Source organism: Eumetopias jubatus, unplaced genomic scaffold (genome assembly GCF_037043125.1).
Source record: "Eumetopias jubatus isolate StellerSeaLion01/CBP00866 unplaced genomic scaffold, mEumJub1_p1.0 scaffold_3, whole genome shotgun sequence".
NCBI lineage: Eukaryota > Metazoa > Chordata > Mammalia > Carnivora > Otariidae > Eumetopias > Eumetopias jubatus.
In genome coordinates, this window is record NW_028274809.1 from 54820425 (window position 1) to 54840341 (window position 19917).

Sequence of the window (19917 nt, forward strand, 5' to 3'; positions counted from 1 at the left end):
GCAGTGTAATATTTCATTGCATGACTATGAGATAGGTTATTTAAATAACTCCTTGTTGAACATTAAAAATACTTTCATAAATATCTTTGCACAGAAATTTTTACATGTATCTTTGGTGCTTCCTTGAAATACATTTCTTAGAAGCTGAGTTACTGTGTCCTATGGGATGAACTTTAATTAATTAATTTTTTAAAAGATTTTATTTATTTATTTGGCAGAAAGAGACACAGCGAGAGAGGGAACACAAGCAGGGGGAGTGGGAGAAGGAGAAGCAGGCTTCCTGCAAGGCAAGAAGCCCGATGCGGGGCTCAATCCCAGGACCCTGGGATCATGACCTGAGCCAAAGGCAGACGCTTAATGACTGAGCCACCCAGGCGCCCCTGGGATGAACCTTTAAAAAGACTTTAGATATGTATCACAAAATTTCCCTCCAGAAAAGCAGAATCAGTTAACATGCTTAGTTAGCAGTAGTGCATGAGAATGTCCATTTCCCTGAAACCTCACGAACACTGGCTATTATCATTATTGCAAAATCAGCTCTTAATCAGGATTTGAGGTCAAGAAGTCTGGTACTTTAAAGTATACAACACGCATGGGACTTTCCTTTACCTTTGTGACAGTATTTTTACTTACAGCCTAGCCACTTTCAGTGGCTACTGGGCAAAGGGATGGTAACATTCTCTATTTGTCAAAATTAAAAATCAAATAAAGCAGTTTTGTAGAATTTATGGCCCTCTGAGATGATGTTTTTATAGACCTTGAGAAACACCTATAAATGTATTCCTAAGAGCAATGGTTTCCAAACCTGGGTGAGTAACAGTCTCCTGGGGAAGCTTCTGTAAATGACAGACTCCCAGGCCCCCTCAATGACCTATGAATGAGACCCTCTGGGGTTCACTAACTGATTATACTGTGGCTCTTTCCATTTGGTGTTATGCCAAAGAACTGAGCAGGCAGTGTTAATCTTGGGTCTGACAGACAAATTTGCTGCTATAAAAATGCTATCCTAAACCAGCCAGCTGAAGTAATAAGAGATAACTTCTTCAGTGAGAAACTGATAAAGCAGGCATAGAGAACCAGAGGAGTCTGCAAATGTACCAGGGAAAGCAGCTGCCAGATTCTTTCTCCAATAATGTCGAGTTCTGAATTACTCGTAGATAATGAGCATCCAAGTGCCAAGTGGCAAATTTCTTTCCGGTGGTCTCGATTTCAGCACATTTGACATGGACTGAATACACACTGTAAACACCAAGCAGCAGTGACAGTGACCTCCAAATGGTGCGGACAGCAAGACAACTATGGGGCTGCTCACTTCACTTCACGGAAAAGGCTGATCACAGTTTTCAATGAACAAACAAATGGTCAAAACTTTTCATTACCAAGGCAATAGGTCTAAGTGCAACCACAGAAAATTTAGGAAAGCACAAAGCACATGATTTGCCTTTGATAACAGTATTTCGTGATAAAAACTATTAACCTATTGGTCTATGTACCATTGGGTCTATTGTTTCCCTGGCCAATGAGGATGTAAATAAATCACTGTTATCACTGAGGGAAAAAAATGAGGTAGCAAAACATATCTCAGAAATAATTGACAAATGCCTTACAAAGCTTGCTTAGAAGTGCCTTAGAAGGCCTTTCTCCTGGACATTCAGCTTGTCAAGACTCACAGTGAAGCAAATAGGGGTGTGGCCAAGAACAGGGGCTCTAGAATCAGGCCTCCATGGAGCAAATCCTGTCTTAGCGGCTCATTAGCTGTGGGGAAGACATTCCACCACTTTATGTCATAGTTTAGGTCTCTGAAAAAGGTGAAGATCGTTCCAACCTTCCACAGTAAGAACTCATGAAATATTAGCTGGTGCTGGTATTGTTCTGTTTATTCATGAACATTTGCCTAATATTTAGATTTTTCAGAACACCCAATTTATACAATGCATCTAAACCACAGAAGGTGGTCATAGTGTGTTTTTGCAAGCAATTCTTTTTTTCTTCCCCATTTACATTGGTCCTAAGTCCTAAAAGTGAGGTTCCATGGGATGAGTGGAATCTCAAAAAGGCTAAACTGGAAGTAGCGAGTTTAAATTGGAGGTTTGGTATTAAATCGGGAATGCTTGCATTTTTTTTCTCTAAAAACTAGAATGTTTTTGTGGTAATATTTTATTTTTCTCAACTCAAAGACGGAAATAGGTTTCCTATTCGGAAGGTAGACACTATATGTCAAAGCAGTGATTTGGTTATTTCATTTAACAAAGCTATTTGAAGAAGATGCTTCAGAGGTTCAGTTGGAAGAGACATATTCCAATTCGGTTCATGTATACGCTGGGGAATTTTTTTTTTAAGATTTTATTTATTATTTGAGAGAGAGAGAGAATGAGAGATAGAGAGCATGAGAGGGAAGAGGGTGAGAGGGAGAAGCAGACTCCCTGCTGAGCAGGGAGCCTGATGCCGGACTCGATCCCGGGACTCCAGGATCATGACCTGAGCCGAAGGCAGACGCTTAACTGACTGAGCCACCCAGGCGCCCTGCTGGGGGATATTTTTATCAGCCTGTCTGGCCAAGAAGAAATGTTATATGAAAACCCCATACATGAAGTATAGGCAATGATGAGAAGCACTTTTACTTTCTAGTTTTTTAGGCACCTTCTTCACTTCTAATGAAAGCTGCATATGTAGCAGATGCTGCTGACACCAGAACTGGGAGGTTATGTTGCCAGTCCATGGTTCCAGGAGTCCCACACAATCACTGCTGGGGACAGCTTTCACTTGTCATCTGTGAACATTAACTGAATGGGCCATGGTTGGTTTTGGAATGTACTGCTGTTGATAATGTACAGGAAACATTTTTAGATACCCATGTAATTGAAATCTTCTATTTGTTGTTGAAGACTGACTACGATACTAAATAAATATTTTCTAAAAACTGGCAAGGGACACCTGGGTGGCTCAGTCGCTTAAGTGTCTGCCTTTGGCTCGGGTCATGATCTCGGAGTCTTGGGATCGGGTCTGGCGTCCGGCTCCCTGCTCGGCGGGGAGCCTGCTTCTCCCTCCCTCTCTGCCCCTCTCACTGGCTCCTGCTCACTCTCTCTGTCTCTGTCTCTCTCTCTCAAAAAAATAAATAAAATCTTTTAAAAAAAAAACTGGCAGGATTAACTACAAGCCTCTTATGACTTACTCATAATTTTTTCCTTAAAAATTATTTATTTTATGATCTCTGAGCTTCAGTGAACTTTAAATCATTATAAGGAATGGCTAATACTTTTTTCTTTGATTTTTCATTAAACTAAAAAGACTGACTCATTATAGCACTTGCAATGTCTAACCTGGTAGAGCTATAACAATTCTAATTGTGTCTAATACTAATAATAGATGCTATCATCTGGTAATTATGCATTGCAAATCCTAAATTCTTAGAGGAATAGTGTCTGATTTTCTGAAATGACCTGATAATGATACAAATAAAAATAAGCAATGGCTCCAAACAGTGCCTCCCTTTTTAAAATGCAGATCCTTGGCCTTAATCCCAGAACTATTGAAACTGTCTCTACAGGTGGTCTCAGTCTCGTATGTTGTAAAAAATTCTCTAAAATATGCAAATGTAAGAATAATTATCAAGACAAACAAACAAACAAAATCCCGTTAGCTGGTCATAAATTTAGCCTATCATATAATGTTACCATAAAATAAGTACTATGACTGGGAAATAGTAACTCCTAGTTTAAAATAAAGTTATTGAAAACACTAATTTGAAAAGATATATGTACCTCTATGTTTACTGCAACATTATTTACAATAGCCAAGATATGGAAGCAACCCAAGTGTCTATCGATAGAACAATGGATAAGGAAGATGTGGTATGTAAGTATGTATATACATAAGCACACAATGGAATATTACTCAGCCAAAAAAAAGGGATGAGATTATGCTGTTTGAGACAACATGGATGAACTTAGAGGTTATTATGCTAAGTGAAATAAATCAGATTGAGAAAGACAAATACCATATGATTTCACTCATAAGTGGGAACCTAAAAAAAAAAACAACAAAACCCCAAACCCCAAATGAATAAATAAACAAAAGCAGAATCAGACCTACAAATACAGAGAACAAACTGATGGTTGCCAGAGGGGAGGAGAGTGGGGGGAGCCATACCATATGTGAAGTACTGTGTGAGGTGCCAGGGATGCATTATTGAAGGAAATAAAATCCTTGTTTGCAGGGCGCTTCCAGGTCAGTGACAGGCAACAGAGGAAGGGGATATAGATGTGAACACATAAATATGTAACCTATCAGGTGGTGGTTAATGCTTTGAAGACAGATGAGGTAAGTAAGCAATGTGTGATGAGGGTATGCAGGGCAGAACAGAGAAGGCTCTCCAAAAAGGCTGCATTTGGAGGATGAGTCAAGTACACGAGAAAACCTGGGGATGCCTGGAGGAAAAGCAAATTAGGCTAAGGGGGTCCAAAATGCAAAGGCCTTGAGGTGGGAGCACAACTGAGGAAAATGCTGGAGAGAAGCAAGTGAAGGAGAACCAGGCAGGAAATGGGATCAGAGAGGCTGGCAGAACCAGATGATGAATGAGGTTGTAGAGAATGGTCAGCAATTCAGGATTATTTAGAGACAGATGGGAACCACTAGAGGGTTTGGAGCAGAGAAGTGGCTTGTTCTGCCCTAGGTTTTGAAGGGATCACACTGACAACTCGGTGAAAATGGCCTGTATGTCGGGCAAGGGACTTACAGGCAGGGATACCAGGTAAGACTCTGGCCACTGTCTGGGTGAGACGTGAGAGTGGCTCAGAGCAGGCTGGAGGGGGAGGAGGTGGTAAGCAGTGGTCAGACCCCAGGGACATCCGAAAGGAGAACCAATAGGATTCACTGACGGTTTGGAAGCAGGTGTGAGAAGATGTGTCACAAGATGACTCCTGGTGAAGTTTCTGGCTGTACCAAAAGAAATGACAGCCTTGCTGCTTACTGACATAAGGAGGGCTGGGAAGGAGCAGATTTGAGAGGGAAAGTAAGAGTTCAGTCTTGGACATGCTAAGTTTGAGATGCCTTCTTAATGTCTAAGTGGAGATCACCCTTGGTAATCTCAATATTACTGCGGTTGATTTGACATCTGGGATCAGGGCTGGCAATTCAAATGTTTTCTGGGGCCAAGCAGGAAACATAAGTATTGAAGTACAATAAGGAAAGGTAGGGACTGTGGCCAATCAGAGGGTACATGCCCCATCTAAAGGGGAAGCTGCTCCTAAGCCCTGTCTAGTGTTGCCCATTCAGAATCTGGGTTCCAGTGTTCCTAAATCTTCCAATTTCTTTGCTTTTTTTTTTTAATATTTTATTTATTTATTTGACAGAACAAGAGAGGGAGAGGGAGACAGAGAGCACAAGCGGGGGAGCGGCAGGCAGAGGGAGAAGCAGGTTTCCCGCCGAGCAGGGAGTCCAATGCAGGGCTCCATCCCAGGACCCCAGGATCATGACTTGAGCCAAAGGCAGATGCTTAACAGACTGAGCCACCCAGCCTCCCAGATCTTTCAATTTCTTAACAGAAAGAAGAATGTGGATATTTAACAACCAAATCTTAGGAGAATAAAAAAGTTCCACAATCTACTAGATTCTAGAAGTGCTCAGTTAAAGTTCTAACTGCAGCATTTATCAGTGTCCTTAATTTATTAATGTATATTGCAAAAAGAGATTGTGTTTAGCATTTCTCTTACTTGACAATAAAACTCTTTTCATGCAACATCTCAAGGGGAAAACATTCTTTGGCACACACATTTGGAAATGCTGATTTATGTGCAAGTCCTAGATGTCTTAATCAACCTCTTTATTTCCTTTTTGAAAAATTTAGGGCATATATTTCTTGCAGCTTATGAATCATAGTTGATTTCTCTGTTTCTGTGTCTCTCTTTCTCACACACACACACACACACACACACACACACACACACACACACAGAGCTAATTTTGTTTGATGTTCTAACACTGAATATCAGTCTGGAATGAAATTTAATGAAATTACTGAAGCCTTCTAACTTGCTAAATACTAAATGGAGTCTTGACCCTCTTGTGCTGATGAAGAAACACTTAGTGAAATCACAGGGGCACTGAATCACTTCACTTCCTAGCTCCTCTCCCTCCTTTACCTGTTGTGCTACAGAATTTGGCCACACGAAGGACAGCCAATTACTACTACCATGTGCTTGGCAGATGTTCTTTGTTTTACTTAATCTATGAAGAAGGAAGCAGAGAGAGGAGAGTGGCAAGTTTGTAATAAGAAGACAAGACTAATACCATTGCAGGTCTTTAAAAATATCCTCTAGGATATATTAAAATATTTGAGGTGCAAGGCTTGTCCCTGAAGAATTAGAGTGTGTCATCTGCTTAAAAGAGCTTACAAAACAGTTGAGGAGATCAGTACATAAAAAGATAAACAATATAGGAATGTCTGGGTGGCTCAGTCAGTTAAGTGTCTGCCTTCAGCTCAGGTCATGATCCCGGGGTCCTGGGATCGAGTCTCAATGGGGCTCCTTGAGCAGCAGGGAGCCTGCTTCTCCCTCGGCCTGCCATGCCCCCTGCTTGTGCTCACTCTCTCTCTCTCCCTCACTCTGACAAATAAATAAATAAAATCTTAAAAAAAAAAAGGCAAAAAATATAAACATGTCAAAAGTTGTCAAAAAGTTCTGTGAAAGTTCAGAGAAGGGAGAGAGCAAGATGGGGTTGCGTGGTCAGTGAAAGTTCACACGAGCCAGTCCTTGAAGCCCAGGGACAGATCAGGTGGAGCAAGTGTGGTGGCAATTCCACGTAGGAAAGACAAGAGCAGAGACAGGGACAAGGCAGTCTGAGGAGCAATGCACAGACAAGACTATACAGGGTGGGAGGAAGATGGGGCGCTGAGGCTGGGTCAGATCATGGAGGTCATGGGGTACCGTGTAAGGAAATCCGGCCTTCACTGTGTTGGCAAACAAGAGTCTTTGAAGGGTTGTGAGAATGAATCTGTCATATTAAGGAAATTCAATCTCACAAGGCCATAAGGGAGACAGTGAGGCCAGAGTACCGTGGAGGATGCCGGGGTGATGAGAGTCTGGGCTAGTGAGTAGACAGTGGAAACAGAAAGAAGTGGTCACATTATGAAGAGGAAATAATCAACAAAATTTGTCAACCTACTGAATGTGGGAGAGGCAAAGAAGAAAAGAATGGCTTTGACCCTGGGTCCATGAGAGAATGATTATCCTGAGAGCAAATGAGCTTATATGTATAAATTTAAGATGTAGTGGTACATCTAAGCAGAAATTCCCAATCAGTTAGTGATCTAGAACTAGAACTTGGGAAGGACAGGCAAACAATGTGCATTAAGGTCTCAATGTATTCTCAGCTATGTGCAGATCATTTACTTATATGATCCATATATGAGAAATAGCATGGACTCCATTTGCATCGATGTCCATCAAATCAGGAGAATGGTAACATTCAAGGAAGACTAATTTATCACACTTTCTCCACATCCCTTCACTAGGAAAACAGTCACACACAAAAATAGGTGCATACAAAAACCACCGCATCATAGGAGATCCCAGGATCACTCAAAATTTCTGATTTCCACAAGTTAATACTGAATGTGAGGAAGTGATGGAGATCGGGAGGGAAAAACAGAATTCTAATTGTTCTTTATTCTCTCCCCTGAGAGAGATGAACAGACAGGAGTCAGGAAGGAACCAAACAGGAGGCAGGAAGGAACCAGAGGAGAGAGTATTTGGGAGAATATGAACCCACTGAGATAAACAGAAACTAAAGTAAATCCTCAAAGTATAATGACCATTTGAACATTGTCTCAATTTACAGACACGTTATTTCATTCTCATCACAAGACTTTTCATTCACCAGCCAGCCAGGAGTCACCTATTCTACCTTCAGACTCCCTCCAAGGACCGGGGTCTGGGTTTCTCCCCGTCATTCTGCACGGTAGCCCTGGAGTGCACGACAGATGATTCCACAGCCATCATCTGTCTTTTCCATTTGCCACAATTCTCCAGGGTGATCCGGGTCAATCCCATCCTTCCCTCAGCAGCCAGGAAGGCCAGGCTGCTTAAAATGTCTTTCATTTGAAACGCCCAGGGCAAAGGAAAAAGGAAGAAGCCATAACAAGAAAGGACAGAGAGGCAGGTGAAGGATAAACTGAAATCGCAAACTTAGAAAGCATCTCAGTATACAGTTGTTACTTAATATAAATGTGTTTTCATTCGCGGTACTTTCACTTTCTTTTACTATATGAATGCAATGCAATAAACATTATAACTGTGTGTAATCATAGATTGAGTTAATGTATAACTGCTTCTAATGAACAGAAGATGTCCTGTTTGAACTCTAGAACAAAGGACACCTGTGTCCAAAATACCGGTAGCAGAAATATCTGCCTTAGAACCTAGGAAAGAGATACATGTAAGGATTCTCTGATTCTTACAGATAACCCTGGAATTTCCTGCTAGAAATGGGAGAGGGAGTGCTGGGAGGGTGTGCAGACTGAGGCCTCCCTAAGGGAACACCCCAGCAGTTCATTTCCACCATCTAGAAGAATGAATTCACGTCTGGATTGGCTGTCTCAAGACCCAAGACTACGCTATGGACTATGAAAAATAACAGATGTTCATACTTCTGGAAATTAGGCAATATATCTTGAACACATAAAATAGGGAGGAAAATCCCTGCAAGAATCATTTACTAAGCGAATGTCCCTCAAAAGGAACACTTTTATAAATAGTTAAGTAAACCTGCTTATTGTGAATTTCCAGTTACACAACAAAAAATCTTTTCACGAGATAACGTCATAATGGCCAACAGCAATACTCAGACATGGGCTGGGCAAAACAACAATCTGTTTTGACAGTGAAGAAAATTCATAGGACTAACTTCCCCCCACAGCCTTGGCAGCTAGAACAGCCACTGAGGTAGTAATGAAGTAAATCTGTAAACAAAAATAATGGACAGAATTGGCTCCATGGGATAATGAAACAATAATTCATTTCCTCTACTGACTCTAAGCATTAGCAGAGCTCTTCAACTGCCCTTAATTCTCCGATACTATGATTTTACTTGTATCCTAATTCCCGAATCTGTCACCACATTCCATGAAACACCCAACAGAAGTTAGTGCTGGGCAGGCCAGGGAGAGACTTGTAGGAAGAAGACCTTCTACAGGCTCACAACCCTTTCCTTCTCCATGAATAAAGAGAGAGAGAGCAGAGAGTTCAAGTTCCTGAAATTGCTGCCCCTCTTTGGGTACACAGTGAGGAGGAAAGCAGGGCTTCCCCTAGCCACCCCTCCTGGTCGTCTACACTCTAAAAAAGGATCCTAAATAACAGAAAAAAAAGAGCAGAGTCTTCATGGCATCATCAGGCAGATCTACAGAAAACAGTGAGTTTTCCTGTGGAATAAAAATCTTCACAACAAGATTTCAGAATTAATTAGCAAGCCCATCATATCCTAATGGTACTGTATTTACAGAAAATAACAAAATGCACTGGGTACTATTCTCTTACCTGCCGACTGTCCCTATGGGAGGATGTTGAAGAAGAGGCACTTCTATGGGTCGGAGTGGAGGTTTTATGAGCAGGGGATATGCCCTTCTCGTCTGAACTCATAGCTGCAGTTAGAGTCTAGTTGTATGCGCTTAAGACCATCCCAATCGTGTCTCAAATTTGCAGACAAAGAAGTAGATGATTTTTCAGCTTTAGTTCCATTTCATGAATCAGGCTTGACCAGAAAAGAGAAGGCAAATATTGAAGGTGTCCAAAATGCCTAAAAGCAAAACAAACAAAACCTCATGTAATTAAAATACAAATAAAAAATCAGTATACTTAGGAAAAAATGCCAAAATGTTAGTGAAAGGAAGAACTTTGACATATTAGGAAGTATTATTTCTTCCTCTAGATTTTAAGGTGGAGGCTAAAAGTGTTAATATGAAATAAATGTCAAGAAGGAAAATGGAAAGAAACCCTATGCTAAGTCAAATTCTTCCCTCACATTCTCTTGTTTTAAAGCAGATTACAATGTTATGTTCTGGACCCTCACGTCAGAGGGTCATCATGTCAAAGTACATCAGTTTTCTCCCCTGGAAGTTAAATTCCCTGCCCAATGGCTCAGCCCATGTCTGTCTTCAGTTGAGTTCAGTCATGTACATGATGGTTAAATCCAACACAAAACAGACACAAAGGGCAAAAGGTTCATGCATTTTCTGTATTGTGTGATCCAACATTTAGGAAAGATCAAGAATACACTTACCCACAGTTATTTGCATCTCAAGACCATGGCATACCTACATATGATTCTCAAGTCAAGGACGAACAGGCTCTCAAGAATCTACAGACAGATGGGCACATTCTGAAACCGGGATAATGCTTAGAATTGCTTCATTCAGCTACAGTGAAGAGCCACTTCATTTTTCACTTGGATTCATGTAAGGAAAGCCTGCATTGTAAGTACTAGGACCAAAAACTTGTGCCTGAGAGAAGTATTGTTCAACTGGCAACACAGGTTGCCAGAAAAAGTTTTTTTTAAAGGTAAGCATGATAGTGTAAGATGAGAAGCTTACCCAATAATCTGTGACCCACAAGACTGACCAGTTTCCTTTTCCAAGAAGACAGAAGACCAAATTCTAGCCTCCATCTTAATGATAATACTCCTTGAAGGAAGCAAAGGACACTTGGGTAAGTACTACAGCACCATTTGGAAGAAAAAGTTCCTGGCAATGATCAGAAAGCAATCTTAAAGCTAAAGAAAAGTGAGACCTGAAATTCAGTCCAGAGGAAAAGATGGTCAATCAAAAAATCAGAAAAGAATAAAGACGGAGGAAGATCCATGGCGAGAGGTACTCATTGGATTTGGAGGTCAGAGGTATCCCTGATCAAGTGGGCTTGAGCTGAGGTCTGAAGGATGAGTGGGAGTTAACCAGGTGCTTGGGTGTCAGGCCTGACACGATCAAGGAATTAGTGCTGGCCATCATGATGAGAGCAGCATGATGGGTCAGAGAGAGGCAGAGGCCAGTCCCCACAGGGCCTTGTCAGCCATGTTTAGCATCTCGATTTTTATCACAAGTACAAGAAGCCATAAAGTGTGGTCTAACCAGATTTGTGTGTTTAAAAGGATACTTTGACAGACATGGGGAGAACCAAATTGGGAAAATAAAGAAGGTGAGGGAGGCCCAATCAGGAAGCAAGAAATGATGGATTAGAGAGGTGGCAGGAAATTCGGCATCCAGTCTTGGCAGTTGTAACAGGATATGGAGGAACAGGGTGGGGCGGGGGAGGAGAAGGCAGGGTTGAGGAAGCCTCCTGGGTTTCTGGTATTCTGAGCGAGGGCTGCCCAAAAGAAATCCAGGATTGACAGAAAGTTCTGAGTATGGTTTGGACCCACTGAATTTCAGGTATAACTGAGGCATTCAAATGGTGACGAATGCTTGGAAATGTAGTTCCAGAGCTCAGAGAAATTTAGGCTGTAGACAAATGTTTAATAGGTTATGTTACTAATATAAATGTATTGCATGATTTATGTACAGATCATGTAAACTCTGCAAGTGCAAGTGAATTTTATACAAGTCTGAAATAGTTGTATTATCTAAATATGCAACATTATGTTAATGGGCTGTATGACCCTAAATGAGTTAATCAGGATTTTAATGGTCACCTAGCTATAGAGAATATTCAAAATAACAGTCCCAATAATTAAAAGGCAAATTACTATAAATTGGGAAAACTGGACTCCCTAGTGAATAAAACTTGTAATCCTTTCTTAAGATTTCAACTTCATTGTCACCACCACTTAGCCCCAAAACTGGAAAGTTTTCTCTTGAAACAAAACTGGTCTTCGGGTTAATAGAAACATAAAGAGCTGCAGTGCTCTTTCATGGGGTGGAAATCAGGTTCCACTTAGTATTGTCAAAAGGCAGTAAGAAGCCAACATTTGATAGACGATCATCTAATTCTTTTATTATATGAAGGGAGTCTAATAAGTGTGAGTAAAGGGGCACCTGGGTGGCTCAGTCAGTCAAGCGTCTGCCTTCAGCTCAGGTCATGATCTCAGGGTCCTGGGATCAAGCCCCGCATTGGGCTCCCTGCTCAGTGGGGAGCCTGCTTCTCCCTCTGCCCCTCCCCTGCTTATGCTCTCTCTCTCTCTGTCAAATAAATAAATAAAATCTTTTTTTAAAAAAAGTAAGTGTGAATAAAATTTTTCAAGCCAAGCTCTGATGCCAGCAAAGAGAAAGCAAGAACACTGCTCAGGTCCTTGATCTGAAGTACTTTCTGGTCCAAGACATTGTACAAGATGCTGACACTTTGAGCTAAGAGTATGGAGGTTCTGTGACGTGTTCAAGTGCCCCCAAGGAATGAGGTTGAAACAGTCAAACCTATTAGACTATTATCCATTTGGAAGTAAATTCAATCCACACTACATCAAGAGCCAACATTTCCTCTTTTGAACTTTTTTTTCTTAACTGCACCCAACTCCCAACTGCACTTTCCCCATTAACATCAATGCTAACACCTTGGTTCTTGTTTTAATTTAAAATGACATTTTCAGGGTCACTTGTCTACAGTGAAAGGGCAACATTTTGGTTGAATGATAATTATGAATATCTTGAATAATATGAAGAATAAAAAAAGACAATTAAGAAGATTTAATTCAGTCTAAGAATCATTTTTGACATTATTGTTGTTTCTATTAATTTCTGAATTTTTTTAAGGATTTCAAGTACCTAAAGTTAAATAGAATGACCTTTAAAGATTATTCCAATCTGATTATCAGTCAAGTGTTTGATCACCTGTTCTATTTCAAAGTGCATTAAGAAAGTAAGTCTAAATTCTGTTAGTAGGTTACACCTAGTCTTTACTTTTAGAGTGTAAGAATTAGTGTGACATTAAAAATAATTATTTCATCTCTATCAAAGCACATGTTCATAAATTGCCTAAACAAAATCCTAAGCCAAGGATTTTATTTATTTTGAAATACCATAGATTTTAAAGTCAACACCAACATAATTCCTATACTCAATGAGAAAGATATTGTTGCTGAAAATAACAGCAATACAAGAGCTGAACTCTAATTTTCTTGTCTCCTTCCCCGTTCATATCAGTGGTATCACTACAATTGTTTTAGAAAGTGCTCTAACATTTGCATTTACACTGAGTGACATAAAATTCAGATTTATGACCCAGAGACCTAACTAAAGCATGAGGTGGCCAGGAAGACTTCTAGAAGCTGCTGTTCATAGGCTTCATAAATCGCATGTGTTCATCTGAAATTGAACTCTGATGAAAACATCTGAAACTCAACTATGTAGGCTGGGCTAAGTTGTGACATGGTAATACATAACCCCCAATCTCAAGGGCTTACAAGAAAGCTTTATTACATGTCTCATTTACATGTCCTTTAGAGGTCAGCTGCACCCCTACTCTATAACCTCTTCATTCCAGGTTTTAAGAGTAACTCCCAGGTAACGAGGGAAAACAGCCATGGGGCACCATGAGATGGTTCTTTTTTTTTTTTTTTTAAGATTTTATTTATTTATTTGACAGAGAGAGACACTGTGAGAGCAGGAACACAAGCAGGGGGAGTGGGAGAGGGAGAAGCAGGCTTCCTGCCGAGCAGGGAGCCCGATGCGGGACTCGATTCCAGGACCCTGGGATCATGACCTGGGCCGAAGGCAGACGCTTAACAACTGAGCCACCCAGGTGCCCACCATGAGATAGTTCTTAAAGTGTTTGCTTGTAAGTGGCACATGTCACTTTCACTCACATGTCATTGGCCAAAGCAGGCCAAATGGAGGTTGATGACGCATGAAAGTACCACACATCCAATATAAGGCAACGAATACTTAGGGGCAATAATCTACTATATTCACCTTAGGAAAAGATTAAAAGCTCATATGAAAATATTTAAATTAGAGTCATTTCATCACCTAGAAATAACCCCAGTTAACATTTGATTCTACTTTACCAAAGTGGGAAAAGAATACCCACTTTATCTGCAGTACGCTTTCTTCAACCAACAGTATATTAGTAACAGCCTTCTTTGTGAACAAAGGAACATCCGTATCATGGCTCTGAATCACTACACATAAGGCCACCACACAGATATACCTTGATACATTTGGCCATGCTTCTACTGGGACATTTAGGTTGTATTCCGTATATCCTGAAACAATGAGATTTGTCACAGAAGAGTTCCTAATAATTCTGTTTGCTTTTGATTATTATAAAAATGACCCTCTTTGTTCATTTAATACATTTTTGCTTTATTTGATATCATCTGCTCTCTTTCTATTTGTAAGTGATTAATTAAATTTGTCCATCCTTTTACATTTAAACTTTCTGTATCATTTTGTATTATGTATTCCTCTAGTAATGATCATGTTGGTTTTTTTTTTTAAATCTAACATTAGTGATGTTTTTCCCATTTCCATTTAATGTTATGACTAATAGTTGGGCTTATCTCTGCCATATCATGTTATACTTTCTATTTTATGGTTCTTCTCTGTTTCCCTTGATGCTTGATGGCTTTTCTTTATAATACAGATTTTAACGTGGCTTTAACTGAATTTTATATTTGACCTTAATGTGAAAGATAAAATTCCGCTTGCGATGTTCTGTTTCCCTTCAAGTTGCTCTAAGTCCTGTTGGAACCTACAGTCTGAAAGTGAGAGAGTCAAGAGTAAAATGGTATCCTTCTAGTCTCCCTTGCAATATAAGACCTCCCCCACACTACCCTAAATCAAAATTCTATCTTCCCAGTCCTTTTCCCAATCTTGGTGATTTAATCTGGAGTTTTAGAGAATTACACTTCGTATTCTAACACAACTGGGAGGAAATGATACCACTTTTTCTGGTTGAGGCCAACTAGGGTCTCCAAGTATGAGGACAGATTGTAAGAATTAAGTAACAATTTTTCTGCCCTCTCAAACAGTCTCCTTTTCTGCAACAGCAGCTGAGGTTTGTCATAATCAAGACCTGGTTCAGTCAAGATTTTCCTCAACTTGGGAAATAGCCTTCATAAAACTAGGGTCTAGTTTTGACATTAGATTCTGTTTATGTTAGTGTTTGGGTTGTCCATAGTTTGTCTTTTTCAATATTTGCATGACTATTTACAGAGAATTAAGAGGAGCCACATTAGATGATCCAAGCAGGAGTCACAGGGGAGGGCATTCCTGTCATCAACTGATCTTATCAATGCAAATGTCATTGTACTGTTGGGTGGAATAAATTAGTTTTCTATCAAGATCATCACCAGAACAATGAATGCCTATTCTCATTATATATTACAGTCATTACAATGTCATTATATATTCAAGTTTATTTTTCTTTAGAGAGGGTAGGGAATCTTTTTCTTTTTTTAAGATTTTATTTATTCATTTGAGACACAGAGATAGAGAGAGAGAGAGAGCATGAGCATGAGCAGGGAGAGAGGCAGAGGGAGAGGGAGAAGCAGGCTCCCTGCTGAGCCAGGAGCCCGATGTGGGGCTCTATCCCAGGACCCTGGGATCATGACCTGAGCCGAAGGCAGATGCTTAACCATCTGAGCCACCCAGGCGCCCCGGGAATCTTTTTATTTCTAAGGTCATTAACCCACAAAAAGAAAAAGAAAATCAAGGACTGCTTTCATGAAGATAAGCAATATCTTTTAAAAAAGATAGTGGTGTAAGATTTCATAAACATTTTCCCAGCAAATGACGAAAAAGCAGGGGCTAAAAGGATTTTTTTTTTTTAAGAAAAAGATCATTAGTACTTTTCACTAAAGAATAGTGGTACTACATGCCATAAAATGTAAGGAATCACTTTACTCACAAACCAAACCAGTATGTATGAAACCAATATACAGCTCCCTTCTTAGGACAGTGAAGTGGTGTTATAAGAAGAAAGTCTGGCAAACTCCACCAGTTTCCTCTAGATTAGAGAGGCAAGGAGCAAGAAGCACAGGGGAAAGCCTCGCCATCGAGGCTTAATAGCTTTCTGAGGCCATGGAGGCACAGCAATACTGGTATCCAAGCACATGGCCCTGAGTGGGCTTTTCCCGCTTTCCTTAGTCTTGGCTTCCAAAAGAGCATCATGGACATGTCCCAAAGGATGCCCCAAATACAGCTTCCCCTCCCAAGCAGTCATTTACAAAACTAAGGAGGAAAAAAACACACAAGCAGACTGTGACTGATGAAGACTGGTCACTCTCCACCCTCCTAAGATCCCTTACTAAGGAAACAAATAAGACAGACCTATGTTCTACATCACTTAGCCCTCCACGGTGAGTTTTCAGAGGATCTGAATGCTAATCAGGTAAACATGAAGGGAGCCAAGGATAACTGGCACAAACACTCTTTTGACAAGGAGATTTTACATAAAGAAAAGTTAAAAAAAAAGGTGTGCATGTATAGAACATTATGAAAAATTATTCCAATAGGACAGCAAATTATTATGTGTAAGAGATAATTAAAGGGCTGATCTGGAACGTTAATCCTAGCAAAAGAGAGGGTAGCTTTAGAGCACCACTGCTTCATACTTTCACAAATTAAAGAAAAAAGTCTCTGAATAAGAAAGAAGACAGGTTGAGATGCAATGGGAACTGGCAAAGGTAAGAAACCAAGGAAACAAATGATGACACCATAATTTTAAAGTAATTAAAACGGCATTAAGTGATGCACCAAATGATTCTGCAGAAAAATCTAGTCAACAGGTAGGTTAAAAAGATCAAGTTGAAATCATCTTGCAAGTAGAAAAAGGGGCAGGACAAAATAACAGATAATGAAACCCGAATCTACAAATATGAATGGCCCTGAAGACAATAATCAAAAAAGAAAAGAAATAATATTCAAAAATATCCCTGAACATAAAGGAGGGTTTCAACTTGGAAACTTAATCCTTAACAATAAAAACAAATATCTTTAACTGGAAAAATAATCTTTATCAAGCAAAATTAGTAAAAAGCAAACCAAAATAAGATAGATCCTCATGATACTGAATTTAGATCATTCTCTGAATCAATTCAATAAGTCAAATATTAATGAAAAAGTAGAAGCAAGCAGGGGTTAATCCTAGAAAAAGTTTGAAAATATACTCTCCCAAGAATACCTTAAGTTGAAGAAAAAAATAAATCTGGTAATTGTAGAATATTTGAAAACACAGCAGAAACCAAAAGTCCTCAGTCCTGCCCCTCCACCCCTGTGTCTTTCTCTCTGAGTGATGGAGTGAATTCTCCAGTTAACTCAAGGGTGAAAGACTAAAGATAAAAGGGAGCAAAGAATATACAAAGTAATGTAATAAAAATATTTAGAAATGTAGAACATAGCTCACACCATAAGGAAAGGAAAATTCATGGTCTTAATCATTTCCATTACTAAACACAAAAGAACAAAAACAAATGCATTAAGTTTCTAATTCATGAAATTAGAAAAGCCAGATACCGGGAAAACATACATAAATAAATGTCTTGGATTTATCAACTTATTTTACATTATTTATTTACTTATACATTCATTCTAAATATGCAGAAAAACAGGGGTACAGAAAGAAGGTCATAAAAAGTATATATAACCAAGGAACAGACGACACTAAGTTACTAGATAATTGTTGCAATCTATAATAAATAACTAAAAGTGATAATCGTTCAAAGGCTAAACATTCTATAATCATCCTGATTTAAAAAGTACATCATTTAATATCCATCCCCAAATATTTAAGAACTCTGAATAAGTACTGGAATACCTGTCTTTCTATGTGCTATTCTGTACGTATAAACACATAAGCATACACACCCAGGCACATAAATCAATCTACATCAGGCTTAATGGTAAAACATCAGTACCATTTCCAACAATGTCAGCAACAAAATAATCATCCAGTGCTAATAAGGTAAATAATCATTACCTTATTAGCACTGTGTTCTGAGAGTGCTAACCAATGAATAGTATAATTGTTCATCTGAAATGCACATGAGAATCAAATCAAAACCAGATGGGCTGGGTTGGGGGGAAGTTTTCGGTAATGTACCTGGTTACAAAATCAATCTATCTATCTATCTATCTATCTATCTATCTATCTATCTATCTATCTATCAACATCTATTATTTTTTAAGTGAAAACTGCCAATCTGAAAAGGGTACATACTACATAATCCCAACTATATGACACTTTGGAAAAGGCAAAAGTATGGAGACAGAAAAAAAGAGCTGTGATTGCCAGGGTTGCGAGTTGGAGGAGGGATAAAGAGGTGGGACACAGAGGTTTTTTAGGACAGTGAAACTATTCTGTATGATACTGTATTGCTAGATGCAGGTTATACATTTGTCCAAACCACAGAATGTACAACACTGAGAGTAAACTCTAATGTCAACTATGGACCCTGGGTGATAATGACCTGTCGATGTCGGTTCATTACTGATTGTAACAAAGGTACCACTCGGGTGTGGGATGTTGACAGTGGAGGATGTGTGGGGGGTAGGAGATAAGTGGAAACTGTACTTTCTGCTCAGTTTTGCTGTGAACCCAAAATTGCTCTTCAAATAAAGTCTTAAAAATAAATACATGTGGGGTGCCTGGGTGGCACAGTTGGTTGGGCATTGGACTCTTGGTTTCAGCTCAGGTCCTGATCTCAGGGTTGTGGCCCCCCACTGGGCTCTGTGCTCAGTGCGGAGTTTGCTTAGGACTCTCCCTCCATCTCCTGTGCCCCTCTCCTCAGTGCTGTCTGTCTCTAAAATAATAAATCTCTTCTAAAAATAAATAAATATGTGTGTGTGTGTGTATAGTGTGTGTGTGTGTGTGTGTGTGTGTGTATCACCTAAAGCGATGGTAAGATAAAAACAATTTAAGATCCCTAAAATTGGTGACATAAATTATAGCACAAGTATCAACATTTCAGGAGGTAAAATCTGAGAAGACTGTTTTTCTGAATTTTAAACATTTGTTCTTTTTTATACTGGGTATTAATTCAAGAAACAGACTCAATAATGCTATTTTCATTTTGAAAAATATTTTTTCTTTTGAGATAAAGAATATAATTCCACTTTCAAGAGCTGCTTTTAAAGACATATAAACTCTATGGATAAATAGAAATAAAACATGCTAAAAATGTTCTGTTTTATGTCTATTTCAAGTAGAGAATCAAAGAAGATGGTTGTAAGGGGAAAAAGGAAGGCAGACGTACACATTCTGCTTCTCTCTCTCTCTCTCTCTCTCTCACACACCGAACTGAACACAGACAGTAGACAAATCAATGCAAGAGAAATTTGAAATGCCATACACACCAGGTGGAAAGTACAGGAGATTGGGCTGAGCAGGGACTAACTCTGGAAAACACTTTCTCAAGGTTGTTGTATGAAATGAATCTTTAATACCACCTTATATTCTGATTAATTCCTTCTTTACAGAAAAGGGGGACCTCAAATGACATATACTGCTTCATTGAGAGTTCTAGTTAGTGGGGTTCTTGTGAAACTATGTTTGATGCACAATTACAGTTTTTGTTACATCTGAATATCCTCTTCCCTCTACTTAAACTAGTAGGATTTTTACCTGTTCAGAAAATTATCAATTTTAAAGATTATAACTTGAGGATTCTAGCCTTTGAGATACTCTGATACAGGTTCTTCCCCACTTCCTAGAAACTGCATGATTACAAATATGTTATTTACTGGAAATCTGCCTACACAGACTACCCAAGTGCACTGCGGCTGTCATAACGACTGGAACCAGTATGTTGTATGCATCTGACAAGACACTCTCAAGGAGGGATCTCCCAGACAAGGAGAAGGAAAAACCCCCTTCAGCTGTCCAACTGATCCTTGGGCACAACCAAGGTCACAGAAAATGAAGAGGATGGGGGAAGGCTCTGTAAAAGCTGCCTCCATGGACCATGAGATGGGGAAAGCTGGGGATACCCCCCCCCAGAGCT

General features: G+C 39.6%; 1 protein-coding gene across 2 annotated transcripts in view; it reads right to left on the reverse strand.

The window, feature by feature from the left end:
* The window catches only part of OSBPL6 (oxysterol binding protein like 6), a 207483-nt gene that overhangs the window by 82656 nt on the left and 104910 nt on the right, over positions 1-19917 (reverse strand). For both annotated transcript variants that reach the window (XM_028123062.2, XM_028123077.2), the window contains exon 2: positions 9531-9789. In XM_028123062.2, coding sequence (XP_027978863.1) covers positions 9531-9632 — 102 coding nt within the window. In that variant the 5' untranslated portion in view covers positions 9633-9789. The remainder of the gene's footprint in view (positions 1-9530; positions 9790-19917) is intronic.